At 35.2% G+C, this 14113-nt stretch overlaps 1 protein-coding gene across 6 annotated transcripts; it reads right to left on the minus strand.

Moving 5' to 3' along the window:
* Positions 1 to 77: 77 nt before the first annotated feature.
* On the minus strand, positions 78 to 13332 carry LOC106060108 (uncharacterized). Of its 6 annotated transcripts, none has more exons than XM_056030826.1 (2): positions 13130 to 13332; positions 78 to 5034 (listed from the first exon to the last, which is right to left on the minus strand). In XM_056030826.1, exon 2 carries the CDS (start codon positions 4711 to 4713, stop codon positions 3646 to 3648), a length of 1068 nt encoding a protein of 355 aa, XP_055886801.1. In that variant the 5' UTR covers positions 4714 to 5034; positions 13130 to 13332; the 3' UTR covers positions 78 to 3645. The 6 variants fall into 6 exon arrangements, with proteins under 6 accessions (XP_055886801.1, XP_055886796.1, XP_055886798.1 ...); XM_056030821.1 differs by having other exon boundaries at positions 13061 to 13332; XM_056030823.1 differs by lacking the exon at positions 13130 to 13332 and adding an exon at positions 9853 to 10076.
* Between the last annotated feature and the right edge of the window lie 781 nt (positions 13333 to 14113).

Raw genomic sequence — 14113 nt, forward strand, 5'->3', positions numbered from 1 at the left:
GAATAACAGTTGTATTTAACAGTTTTGCATTTTGATCCATGTTAAATAATGGATTGAACAGCAGAAACTCTATTAAGAAACAGAAAACGTGTAATCAAAGTTCATTCAACATTTGTAAATTTTGTTAGTGTTGTCTCTTTCCTTTTTTTTTATTTTTAAAATTCTCATTTATTTTTTTCATTGCAAAGGGAAACTTCTCTTATTTCCAAACTTTGAGCCGGAAGCTGTTGTCTTTATTCTGAGGCTGAGATATTTTTTAGTGATCATTTTGATTGGAGTTGTTTTATTTAAGTGAGTGATACTGCTGTACTGTCATAAGCTGACCATTCCTTAAGTTTTGTGTTGAAATAGACTGGAGAATTTTTCTGGTGATAGATTTATATGAATGTACATCCTAACTTAACCCAAATTTTTTCTGGGAATAAACTTATTATCTTATCACAGAAACTGTAAATAATGCTAAGTACAAAAAAAAATCTTTTTTTTTTTTTCAGCTTGATTTGTCCTCTATTAATATTTAAAGCTTTCAATTACATATATAAATATATGAGATTCAAATAAATCAGTGGATTGTAGATTGTACCTTAATTGCACCACTTGTTAGGGAACCATTTCTGCTGCAGACTATTGATGTTGAAAGGATTTTTTAATAAGACAATCATATTTTCTAATCATGTGGGTTTTTTTCTTCAGGTTATCAAAAAATGTTGATGAAATCATACACAATATCAAATCTTTTTAATGAATCGTATATTCTAAAGATAATTGGAATAATAAATGAAATATTTATAAATTAATTATTATTTGGTAATTTGTGAATTTTTAATAATTCCCTATTCTGTTGACAATATTAAGATTTTTTGGGTTTAGATAGTGGAAAGAGAGGGATGGAATTGTTCTACTCTCACCCATATTAATGGCACAAACTCTATTGGAACAAAATGTAAACTTAACACTTGTTAGCTTGAAGTTTAGATTCTGGAATGCAGTGTCAGTGATTATTTTATTTTTACAGAAGTGAGAGTGAGGTGTTCAATCCAGAGTTTGTTTTTCTTGCAGTTTATAAGACAAATGTGTTTCCAACATAGAACAATGGACCTTAATTGGTTGCTTCATTTTTAAATACAATCTTTTTTTTTAACAATTATTTCAGAATTTTTGAAAGACATTTAAAAGAGAAATGTATTTCCTACTTTGTCAGAAGACATTATAGTACCTGATAAAATACTGGAGCAAAGCCTATTCATAATTGATCAATTGTCATGTTTTACCAAAGAAGATCAAGTTATGAACATTTAGTTGATATAATCTTTAGATTTCATAGCCATTCATTATTAGAAGTAATTCCTCATCAACCATTGAAATGTATTACCATTTAGTCTCAGTATTTCTTTGACTCTTAAATATGAAAGGGGTGTTGTTGGATTTTTTTTCTTTTGCTGGCTGAAATAATGTTGATTTGTATAGATAACATTTAATTGATTACACATATCAACTTTCTTGTACAAATATAAATATTTACTGACTCTTGTATTATTCATGAATAATGTACTCTTCTTTTTGTAGCCTACTCTTATGTACTCTACATTTAAGCAGCAATGGCCCCATAGTTTGACCTGGTGTATTGATTCTCTTATGGCTGTTTTCTGTTGGGGCTTTTTTTTATCTTTAACTTTTTATATGAAAAAGAATTTAGTCTTGTTTTACCTTGCTCTATTTTTGTCTTTAGTTTGTCAAGTTTCTTTGTCTTGTTAGGAAAATAACATGAGTTTCTCTTTGAACATGTGATTGGTTTCAGAATATTACTACCAACCAGATAGAAGAAGTTTTGGTCCCTTTGAAATGATGTAATCAAAACAACTTTACGAAGCCAATGAACGATGACAGAATAACAACTATCAGAATCAGATCAACATGTCACTGGTTATCAATTAGTTTTTAGCTATTTATATTATCTTTCAGAATGCTAATATACTTTATATGTATCTAATATAGACTTTTCCATTGTTTTGTATGTTCCTCCACTTTTTAGGTTTGAATAAACTGTCCAAATTGTCCTCTCTTGTATCAAATGCCATACCTCACATCTATATATAACCTTGGTTTGATGTCACTTTTCATTCTACAGTTGTGGGTTGTTGTTTTTTTCTATAAATTTCTTTAGAAATGAAATAGTTTTATAATAAATATTTTCTCTTTTTTTTTAATCCATTTTTTTTTTACTTTAATTTCCATCTATTTTATTTGACTAAAGCCATATACTTTCAATGTGTATGATTCAAACCTACCTGGCAAAAAACATCAAGAACTATAACTTGTACATGTTTTCATTAACAGCAACTGTGTACTCATTATCATGATTTGTACTGAATACACCAGAATTCTTTGTAGTTTGAGTGTGTGATTTACTTATTTTTTATGTTGCTGTCTACATACACAGGTTTCACACTGGTATACACAGGATAGATGCAGTGTGTACAAATGTTTCACACTGGTAAACATAGAGTACTATTGTTAGATAATAATACATTGGTATAAACACACAGGATGGACAGCAAAATAGTTTCAAGCTGGGGATCAACTGAATTTGTTAATGTACTCATCTAATGAAGTTATCAGATGGTCCTGAGTGTATGATGAACATGCCCCTAGACATCTGGGTGAGATGTGATTCTATAATTTAGTTTATAATAGCCTCGTTACTTTTTTTATTTTCATTTCTCACATATATATTTATTTATTTATTTATATTTAAAAATACATTGCTAAATAGGCAGGTAAGTAATATTACAAATAAAAATACAATAAAGAGTTTGTGTTTAAACAAATTCAGAAGTGGCTCGCTAATCGCTATGGATTTCCCCATGGGTCCGCTGTCAGATTGACTTAAAGACACGTGTAGGGCATAAGTAACCTCTGTAGTTTATATGATAAGGTAATAAGGCTGTTTTGATATTTTCAGTAGAAATAGCAGAAGCTAAGAATGAACTACAGACAACATAAAACTAGTTGGCAAGGAGGTAATGTCTGATGCCATGCCTCTGGTCAAGGACTTCCTTGAGTGAAGGGACTTGCTGGAAGGATTATCAGCAGTGGTGAGAGCAGGAACTACTGCCCCTATTAAATCTGGTTTTCTATGTGTAGCATTAGATGTCTACATACAATTTGCATTCTTTTCTTTTTTTTATAAAAAAAAAAAATCTTTTTGGTTCACGTTCGGTAATCTCCTCCGTACTATTTATTAATATTTTATAATATTTTTTTGAAATATAATGAAAGTGTATGTTTGATTGTTGCAAACATTAACTTCCCATGTCACTTTATATACATTATTTTAGCAAATGAAATAGAAGTCTTCTACATAGTGTTATAAAAGGAATGTATTATTAGTGAACTTCTTTAGTATACATTCTCGTTGAAATGCTTAGCGTGTTACATCCACCCATCCGCTTTTATTTAACCTTATAATTGGGCTACTTTCACAAGGCCAAAAGTAGTCAATCACTTAACTCAGCAAGATATAAAATATGGTGAAATAATTCAAAAGGGGAGTAGCCATGCAATGCTCAACTGTATGTGAGAAACTGTTGAGCTAGCTCAATGCTTACAAATTCATAAAAAGTTTCTTTTTGACTAGGATTTCGCTCATGTGGAAGCAGAGTCCCAAAGTTGTGCGATGTCTGGCTTTGTTTCAAGAGCATCTTCTGCTCTCCCGTTAGCCATTTGCCAGGCAGTGTGACGATGATCATTTTCTGAGTTTGATTGCAGACGAATTCTAGCGTGATCACCTGAAGCGGCACCATGTTTGAGATTCTCTTTAGTTTTCACTGATTTATAAGATAGACTCACATTGGCAGAGTGATAGGTTGATGAGGGATTCAATTCGGGTAGCCTCATTTCATAAGTTTGAAGAGAAGGAAAAATAAAACCATCTTCGATTGTCAGAGAGTGATTTGATTTCAGTAACATATCTTTATCATAGCCTATCTGCATGATGGAAGATGAAACCGAGGGAAGCTTGTATTCTTCAGACCCTCGACGAGCGCGTGCAGACTTCCTCGCCGGAAGTAGATTGCGCTTCGTATAAACAGGTGCAGACGAACGTCTTGAAAGGTTGTTGAAATTCAATGGTTTATTGGAAGTTGCACTGGTAATAATAGATCTATTTAAATCCGGCGAATCAGAATTTTTTTTGGCAGATGACAATTTCGCTTTGGGTAACGAGTGATTAGACATTACCGACAGTTTTGGTTTTGCGTCTCCATTTATTTTTCTGTTGCATTGAGTAGGCTGACTTATTTGAAGTGGTCGAATGTTGTTTTTAGTATTAAATGTTCCTTTGTGCAATTTGCTATTTGAATTTTGAACCGGTTTGTTATTTTTTGCCAGCATTTTTTCAGATTTACTTCGATTTTTGATTGGAATGTGTACTTCATCCTCAGAATCCATTTCGGTGGAAGATGTCGAATACTCAGATTCACTTTCGCTTTCAGATTCATTTGATTCTGTACTCTCGCTTGATTCGTCTGAGTTAGAAGAATCTGTTGGCCTTGGAGAGATTTCATGAACTTGAACTAAGGAGTCATCGGGCAGAAACTGAACACGTTTTAACAACACAGTTTGTTCAGGGGCAGTCCAACTAGAATGTGTATCAATGTTCCTTTCTGCATTGGGTTGAAGTATTTCACACACTGGCAAAATTGCGTCGCCCATAAAATGAAAACGGGGTTTAACAGCGATAGAAATATTTACTTGATCTAGTTTCCAATAAGAACTATGACGTCATCACAGAGTTGTAACCTTTTTATCGATTGCTCTTTAAAATAAGGCATTTTTTTAATGTTGGCCTTAGTACATATTATTCTTATGGATGTTATTGGAACTGTGAAATAGCTTTACTTGATGTAACATTGTTGATTGGAAGACATTCCTGACTACGTAGACACAACATGCCTATCTAGGGCTGAAAGCTGAATACGTGTCGCATAGTTTCGTTTTCTATCCAAGCTTGTACTTGATCACACTGTCAGGTATCTGCATACAAAAATAAAGCATCATTTAGGTCATTATAAACTATCACAGGTATTAAGTATTAATCAACAGGGCCTTAGTTTGCTGATTTGTTTTAAAGTGTCAGTATGTACCCCATAAGAGTGGGTCATAAGGTATAATCTAATGTTTGCTGATTTGTTTTAAAGTGTCAGTATGTACCCCATAAGAGTGGGTCATAAGGTATAATCTAATGTTTGCTGATTTGTTTTAAAGTGTCAGTATGTACCCCATAAGAGTGGGTCATAAGGTATAATCTAATGTTTGCTGATTTGTTTTAAAGTGTCAGTATATACCCCATAAGAGTGGGTCATAAGGTATAATCTAATGTTTGCTGATTTGTTTTAAAGTGTCAGTATGTACCCCATAAGAGTGGGTCATAAGGTATAATCTAATGTTTGCTGATTTGTTTTAAAGTGTCAGTATATACCCCATAAGAGTGGGTCATAAGGTATAATCTAATGTTTGCTGATTTGTTTTAAAGTGTCAGTATGTACCCCATAAGAGTGGGTCATAAGGTATAATCTAATGTTTGCTGATTTGTTTTAAAGTGTCAGTATGTACCCCATAAGAGTGGGTCATAAGGTATAATCTAATGTTTGCTGATTTGTTTTAAAGTGACAGTATGTACCCCATAAGAGTGGGTCATAAGGTATAATCTAATGTTTGCTGATTTGTTTTAAAGTGACAGTATGTACCCCATAAGAGTGGGTCATAAGGTATAATCTAATGTTTGCTGATTTGTTTTAAAGTGACAGTATGTACCCCATAAGAGTGGGTCATAAGGTATAATCTAATGTTTGCTGATTTGTTTTAAAGTGACAGTATGTACCCCATAAGATTGGGTCATAAGGTATAATCTAATGTTTGCTGATTTGTTTTAAATTAGGAGAGACCTATCTAAGATGCATTTATGGTCGACATCCTTTAATTAACTCGAGCAGGACTTTAATAGGAGTGATTTCGAAAATGTCTATTGATTCGTAAACCAGGTCCGTAGTTTATGATTCTGTGATTCTATTAGAATGTTTAGACTGCTAATTATGATGTGCAATCTAATGTGTGCCTGCATGTGTTACAAAGCTTATGTATGTCAACGTTTGTCTGTCTGGGAACGCGTGATTTCTCTGACGCAGTCTGTGTCTGTATCTGTAGGCCTCAAGACTAAAGCAGGAAACATTCGCCCGAAACAAATTCTGGCTACTCCCGTGATATAATTGTTCATTTTGTATTTACTGAAACTGTGTGCACATCAGGGCCGACCTTAGGCCACTGCAACCTACGCGGCCGAAGTGGGGTCCGCACTTTCATAGGCCCCGCGCTAACTCTAGTTGTAAATTATTAAATTAAACCATTTCAACTTAATAGGGTTTCCGCTGCCTCTTGATTTTTCCGGAGCTCTTGGAAATCTGAAATTATTAAAATATCCTGAAAACTAAAAAAAAAAATGTCCTGAAAATAGACAATATTGTCATGTTGGAGTGTCATTCAATATGGAAAACGCCAATCCTTCTCGCGATTAAATAAACGGCAATGTCAGCTTTCATTTAATAAAAATAATAAAGCGAATTTTAACCAAAACAAGAAGTTCCAGTACTTTATTTACTTTAATAGTCAAAGGCATATAAATATAGATCTAAATCTATCTCGATCTCTTAAATCAAAAGCGATATTTAGCTGATCGATAGTAAATATACAAGGCAGTTCTGAATGTTTATCTGCTTTTTAGTGGAAATCTATCTTCTATTGTAGATGGTTCGTCAAGTTAATTTGACCGTGAATTTTGTACTAAGTAAAGTATTGTAATAACTTAACTGAAGGGAGGCAACTCAACGAGGCATATGTGTTGCTGCCTTGAGCACAGCATCTTCATCTCGGCTCTAGACTTGGGCGGAAATCGTTCCCTCTCTTTCCTTAATGTCAACATCCTTCCTAGCCTAGTGTCTAATAGTGCGCACCTTCTGCACTATCTTTGATGGCGGGGTGCATGGCAAGGTTATAACAGTAGGAATAAAATGCAAAGACGTATTTATTTTCAAACCAAAAAAATCTTAATTTTCACTTATTATCCTTTTCCCTATCCAGACTAGGCCCCGCGCAATCCGCTTCGCATAGGGCCCCGCAATCTGTAGGACCAGCCCTGGTGCACATCATCGTCAAGTGTCAAAGAAAATGTTGAATTTGGACCCAAAAAAATTCTACTCACATCTCTAGATCTAAATGTAAAAGTGGGTGCTTGCTTCATTATCAGCGCGACCAAAATTAATATCAATGAACGAGATTTCACTTTTTAAAAAAGTTAATATTTTGTTAAAAACATTACAATGATTGACTAGTCATTCCAGAAAGAAAAAACTCACGATACACGAACTGCAGATAAACACTACATCTATAGAACAAGTGAAGGCATATAAATATCTAGGCGTCATCATTCATAACAAGCTTTCGTGGAAGACCACCTTGGAATTCTGACAAAGAAAACAGCCCAGCGACTTTTTTTCTATACAAACTCAACTTCTTGAACAAAAAATGTCTGAGAAAAATCGAAAAAATTTTGGAAGTCAACGGCCACCTGTGTGCAGTCGCTGAATGAACTCTTAATTTTTTATGTTGTGTCCTATTTAGGCCCTACGTGCATGTAGGCTATGTTTCTGTTATGTTGTCTTTCTATTTAGGCCCTACGTGCATGTAGGCTATGTTTCTGTTGTGTTGTCTTTCTATTTAGGCCCTACGTGCATGTAGGCTATGTTTCTGTTGTGTTGTATTTCTATTTAGGCCCTACGTGCATGTTTCTGTTGTGTTGTCATTCTATTTAGGCCCTACGTGTATGTTTCTGTTGTGTTGTCTTTCTATTTAGGCCCTACGTGTATGTTTCTGTTGTGTTGTCTTTCTATTTAGGCCCTATGTGCATGTAGGCTATGTTTCTGTTATGTTGTCTTTCTATTTAGGCCCTACGTGCATGTAGGCTATGTTTCTGTTGTGTTGTCTTTCTATTTAGGCCCTACGTGCATGTAGGCTATGTTTCTGTTGTGTTGTCTTTCTATTTAGGCCCTACGTGCATGTTTCTGTTGTGTTGTCATTCTATTTAGGCCCTACGTGTATGTTTCTGTTGTGTTGTCTTTCTATTTAGGCCCTACGTGTATGTTTCTGTTGTGTTGTCTTTCTATTTAGGCCCTACATGCATGTTTCTGTTGTGTTGTCATTCTATTTAGGCCCTACGTGTATGTTTCTGTTGTGTTGTCTTTCTATTTAGGCCCTACGTGTATGTTTCTGTTATGTTGTCATTCTATTTAGGCCCTACGTGTATGTTTCTGTTGTGTTGTCTTTCTATTTAGGCCCTACGTGTATGTTTCTGTTATGTTGTCATTCTATTTAGGCCCTACGTGTATGTTTCTGTTGTGTTGTCATTCTATTTAGGCCCTACGTGTATGTTTCTGTTGTGTTGTCTTTCTATTTAGGCCCTACGTGTATGTTTCTGTTGTGTTGTCTTTCTATTTAGGCCCTACGTGCATGTTTCTGTTGTGTTGTCATTCTATTTAGGCCCTACGTGTATGTTTCTGTTGTGTTGTCTTTCTATTTAGGCCCTACGTGCATGTAGGCTATGTTTCTGTTGTGTTGTCTTTCTATTTAGGCCCTACGTGTATGTTTCTGTTGTGTTGTCTTTCTATTTAGGCCCTACGTGTATGTTTCTGTTGTGTTGTCTTTCTATTTAGGCCCTACGTGTATGTTTCTGTTGTGTTGTCTTTCTATTTAGGCCCTACGTGTATGTTTCTGTTGTGTTGTCTTTCTATTTAGGCCCTACGTGTATGTTTCTGTTGTGTTGTCTTTCTATTTAGGCCCTACGTGTATGTTTCTGTTGTGTTGTCTTTCTATTTAGGCCCTACGTGTATGTTTCTGTTGTGTTGTCTTTATATGAGAAAAGTCCTTGTAATTACAACAAATTTCCATAAGGATCAATAAAGCAGTTTTAGTCTTAGTCAAAACAAACAACTTAAAATATAGAGGAATAGTTTTACCACCAAGTACGATTGCATTAGAATCCTACTACTAGATTTGACATTAGGTTACTGGATCAATATAAACACTTGTAAATATTTTTTAGGACTATTATTCTGGGTGAACTGACTAGCAAGAGATAACGCTAGAAACAGACAAGTGGGAAAACAATAGGCCTATACAAATTTAAAGGAAAAAAAAACAGTCTCTCCGCGGTCGATGGAAAGAAATTAAGAGAGAGAGACAGAGAGAAAGTGTGAGAGGTTAAAGAAGACATCTAGCCTACCTTATGCCTAGCTGGCTGTAGGCCCTACTATTTCATAGCCGTGATCAACTAAATATCGATTACGATAATTCATTCACTCGCTATTTTCGCTGCTTACGCTTGAGTAAATATGAATAGATTCTATTTCACTTTGTTAGTCAGACATTGAAAATGTTTTCTTTGAATACGTTGATTGAAATCTTTTTAGCTTAGCTCGTAGTCCTAATATTCATCTAGGTAATAAAAGCAAAGATGAAATCAGATTAAATCTACTAGATCTATGAGTCAACAGCAGTTGAAATCAGGCTCTACATCCATCAAATAATAGCCATAGGTTTGATTGAAGCCCAAGGTCCCTCATCGTACTGAAACACTTTTTTTCACAGCAGCTCCAGCCTAAATAGTTTACAACGACAACGTCTAGTCTAGATTGATCTGTGTACAAAATAGAACTTGATAAGATTGATGGAAATGTGATTCTACCAACTACATATGTGTACATCAATCTGATTAGTCGATAAAAAAAAGTTTTATTACAATACCTCTATTTAACTCGAATCTTCGTGGAAACTGTGTGGGCTCAAAACCTGCCTGGAAACGGATCTCGAATACGCCTATAACCATTTTTATTTAGAAATTTAACAGTTGATGTAAATCGCTGAGAAACGAATGACTAGCTCGTTGGCCACACGAAGAAAATTCTACTTTGACCTTTATACTTTTTCAATGTAAAAAAAATATAATAAAATAAAATTGACAAGAGATCGAGAAAATATCTATTTTGAACGGACTTAACGTCTTCGGGTATTTCCGCTTCGTTCAAGATTTTAATAAATTAATGTTGAGGAACATTTTGCGCATCGTCTTCTAAATCTAGATGTAAAGGACCATCTTTGGAATAGTTTAGAGTCTGATAGTTCTGTACATTCGCTTCACCGAGATTCTTTTTCGAGGAAAAGGGGGGCGGGTTAAAAAAATGTTCCATTTTTTAAATCAAGAATTCATTAGTTATCAAGTTATCTTCGTCTTCAAATACAAAAACAAAATTTAATAAAATACTCAGAAAGACACAAAGATAAAGGCACATTCCTCATCCCATATGCTAGGACAAATTTGTACAAAACTCCTTCTTCCCTAGTGCTATTAGAGCATGGAATGGGTTGCCTGAGCTAGCCAGGAAAACCAGCGACTTGGCAGAATTTAATTTATTGGTTAATATGCATGCCTGAATGCATGACGCGTAGGACGTAATCATCTTTTTGAAGTAACGTCTATATTATATAAGATAAGAAGATCAAAATAATCAAAATCAATATAAGATGTATAAAGGAGATATTGTCTTTTTTTTTAAGTATCTTTTATGTTTTTCTTTTTTTTTTTTTTTTGCTTTCAATGTTTGATCAATAGACATTGGCTATATATAGATGTCAAGTTGTTATGTGATTCAACGGAGTGTATTTTCAGTTGAAATGATAGAATTTAGCAGATTCGTTGTCCTCATTTGACACAAATTGGCTTGAAATGAAGAAAGCACAGAACAAATCCAAGAATTGAAATTCCGAATATTTTTAGAACAATCACACAAGTTTAGGCTAAATCACAGCTTTGAATTTTAAAAAAAATGTTTCTCAAGCCAAACTAGTAATCAACAAACCGACTGAATCGATTAAACTCATTTTCATTTAGGGTTCCGGGGCAGAGCCACGGCGCCAAGCATTATTTCCAGTATTTAAAACCAAAAAAAAAAAATGCATATTCTGAGATATCTACAGGTATCCTGGCCAGTTACTATATTTCAACCCCACCCCCCCTTGCGAAGGGGGATTTCCTTTCGGGAGGTGGGGGCTGATTTCGACCCCCCCCCCGGCTACGCCAATGGAGTAAGTATTCCTTTTTTTTTCTTCTTAACAATCAAATCTATGTATTCCTAAAATATCAATAAGTGATTGGTCAAGAAATCTTTGAAACCAGTGTTTCCCAAACGTTTTCTCTAATGGAGTTCATGGACACACCTATTTAGGACTCGCGGACACACCTATTCAGGACTCGCGGACACACCTATTCAGGACTCGCGGACACACCTATTCAGGACTCGCGGACACACCTATTCAGGCCTCGCGGACACACCTATTCAGGCCTCGCGGACACACCTATTCAGGACTCGCGGACACACCTATTCAGGACTCGTGGACACACCTATTCAGGCCTCGCGGACACACCTATTCAGGACTCGCGGACACACCTATTCAGGACTCGTGGACACACCTATTCAGGACTCGTGGACACACCTATTCAGGACTCGCGTACACACCTATTCAGGACTCGTGGACACACCTATTCAGGCCTCGTGGACACACCTATTCAGGACTCGCGGACACACCTATTCAGGACTCGTGGACACACCTATTCAGGACTCGCGGACACACCTATTCAGGACTCGCGGACACACCTATTCAGGCTAATTCAGGCCTCGAGGAACACTATAGGCTTCCGCGAAACACAGTTTGGAAAATAGTCTTAAACTAACAAGCGAATCCGAAAGAAATTTCGTACACACGTTCGTGGCGTTCCTTCGATGGAAGACACGGTTTTGACAGATTCGCAACCTGAACGTCGTAGTCAGCGATAACCCGCAAGCTTTATATTAAACGTTTGTATTTTATAATCATTGTATTTCCCCAAAAGGCTGGATATTCTTTTTCTAAAGCATGAATAGTAATAGTAAAAAAGCAACTTTCAAAGTTCTAAGAAAATCGGTAGAGCTCTTACCAAGATTCGTGTCTACACATTGACCTACCCATGAAGAGTCTCCAATATAATTGAATTCTAATATTACTGATGAATGTATAGTGGATGTTCATGTGTCATTAGTTGTGTATCTGAAAATTTCTATCTTTCAAGGTGGGCTCCACAATGAGCTTACACTTACATGTGTTTCTAGATTTGTTCAACTTTAGTTGTTTTTTTTTAATAGAAATAAAATTGATCAAATCATTAAATTCAACTGTCTGATAGAAACATTTCACATGTAAATTATGAGTGAATCTGATGTAGGCCTAAGTGTTGGCCCTATGTAGGCGTCCTGTATTCGTTCTCTATAGTTATAATATATATGTTTTGTTGGGTGTAATGCACAAAGACAAATTTCCTTTTGGATAATAAAGATTAGTATTATTAATCAGAGGAATTGGGGGAAAAAAAGCAAACACACCCATTCCTGGTTCGCTTTCCTGTAGTTCCTAGAGGCTAGAGATAGCTTTGAAGATAGGCTTGCCCCACATTGGGGCAGAGAATCTATATAGGTCTGAAAAGTGAATGATTAAAATGTTGCTCTTATTATCGGTAGTGCGAATCAAGCGCTTATAGGCTTATCTACAAAATCAAGGCGTATAGATCTTAGCAATGTCTGTGATTTGATCAAGACATCTTTAAAATTATGAAAGTAAACTTTAAAAAAAAAAAGCTGCTTATCTTTAAACTTAAGATCTCCATACAACGTGCAATCTGTGGGACTTGCTATTGCACTACTAGAACGTCTATTAGCGGCCTAAATAGTGTAGGCCTATACTCTAAGCAATCACACTGGAAAACAAAACCTGCGTTTCACACACAACCTCCTTTTGATCGCAGAAATTTAAATGTTTTGATTAAGTTTAATGAATACGCCAGGTGCCTTCTGTATGCTATAATGAGGTTTACGCTTACCATAGCCTAATAATAATAAATAATATATATCAATAATTTACTCACAAAAAGCGATGCAGAAGTGCACCAATGTGTGGTCTCAATGGGCCATCTGTTCTACTAGTTTTAACCTACCAGACCAAAACTTGCAAGTCTAATCCACAAATGCAGTGATCAATAGATCCACTAGCAGTTTCGTCTAATGGGTCCCGTGAAGATAAGCAGTGCACGTTGGTAGCATGTGACGGTGAAGTGGACTATTTGGGTTGACTAAATCTACAAACACAAATTTCAAGAATTCAATACCAGCAATACCATATCACTTTTGTTTCCCCTCTAGCATAGAATACAGTGTCGTTACGTGAGGCTATAGAAGTTATATTGACTATACAGACGTAGGTGAAGGGAAAAAAAAAAGGGGGGGGGGGCAACTGTCCTAACACTCGCCTATTAAAAAAAAAAGACCTCTAAGAGAATAAAATACACTCCCCCTTCCCCAAACTTTGGGAAACACTGTTCTGGAGAATTATAAGCAAAGTGACACCACGTGACCTAAACAGAGAAACAACTAAAATATAAAAAATACTTTTGTAATAACAAAGCTTATAATAAGTTTAATTGAATCAATTATTTCGATTCAATTGTTTAATTAAGTTGCAATAGATAAAGAATTACAATAAATTTGTGCAGTTGGAAATATATTTTACAAAGATTTAGGTATATCAAATCACTCTGTTTGTCTGTTTGGTAAAAATTTTTAACACGTTATTTTTTCCAGCATCTCTTCATGGGTTAAGCTGTAACTTTACAGTGTTGTTCCTAACAAGAAATGAATCCATTTTTTTAAATTAAATTCATTATTTTGTTTGATGTAGAAAAAGTGAAATTAATTCTTTCTGTCTGGGTGGAATGATTTAGGCCTACTAATGTCTCTCACTCCCCACACTCGGATCAATTTGAAACTTTGCACAATTGTCGGCGACAACACGTGTATTATTTAAAAAAAAACAAACTAATTAGTCATAATCAATTAGTCGTAGTTATTTTGTTAATACACAGATAATGTACTAAGCTTAGTCTTTTAAAAAAGCTCTAATAAAATACTCAGAAAGACACAAA

The sequence above is a fragment of the Biomphalaria glabrata genome, chromosome 5 (genome assembly GCF_947242115.1).
Source record: "Biomphalaria glabrata chromosome 5, xgBioGlab47.1, whole genome shotgun sequence".
NCBI lineage: Eukaryota > Metazoa > Mollusca > Gastropoda > Planorbidae > Biomphalaria > Biomphalaria glabrata.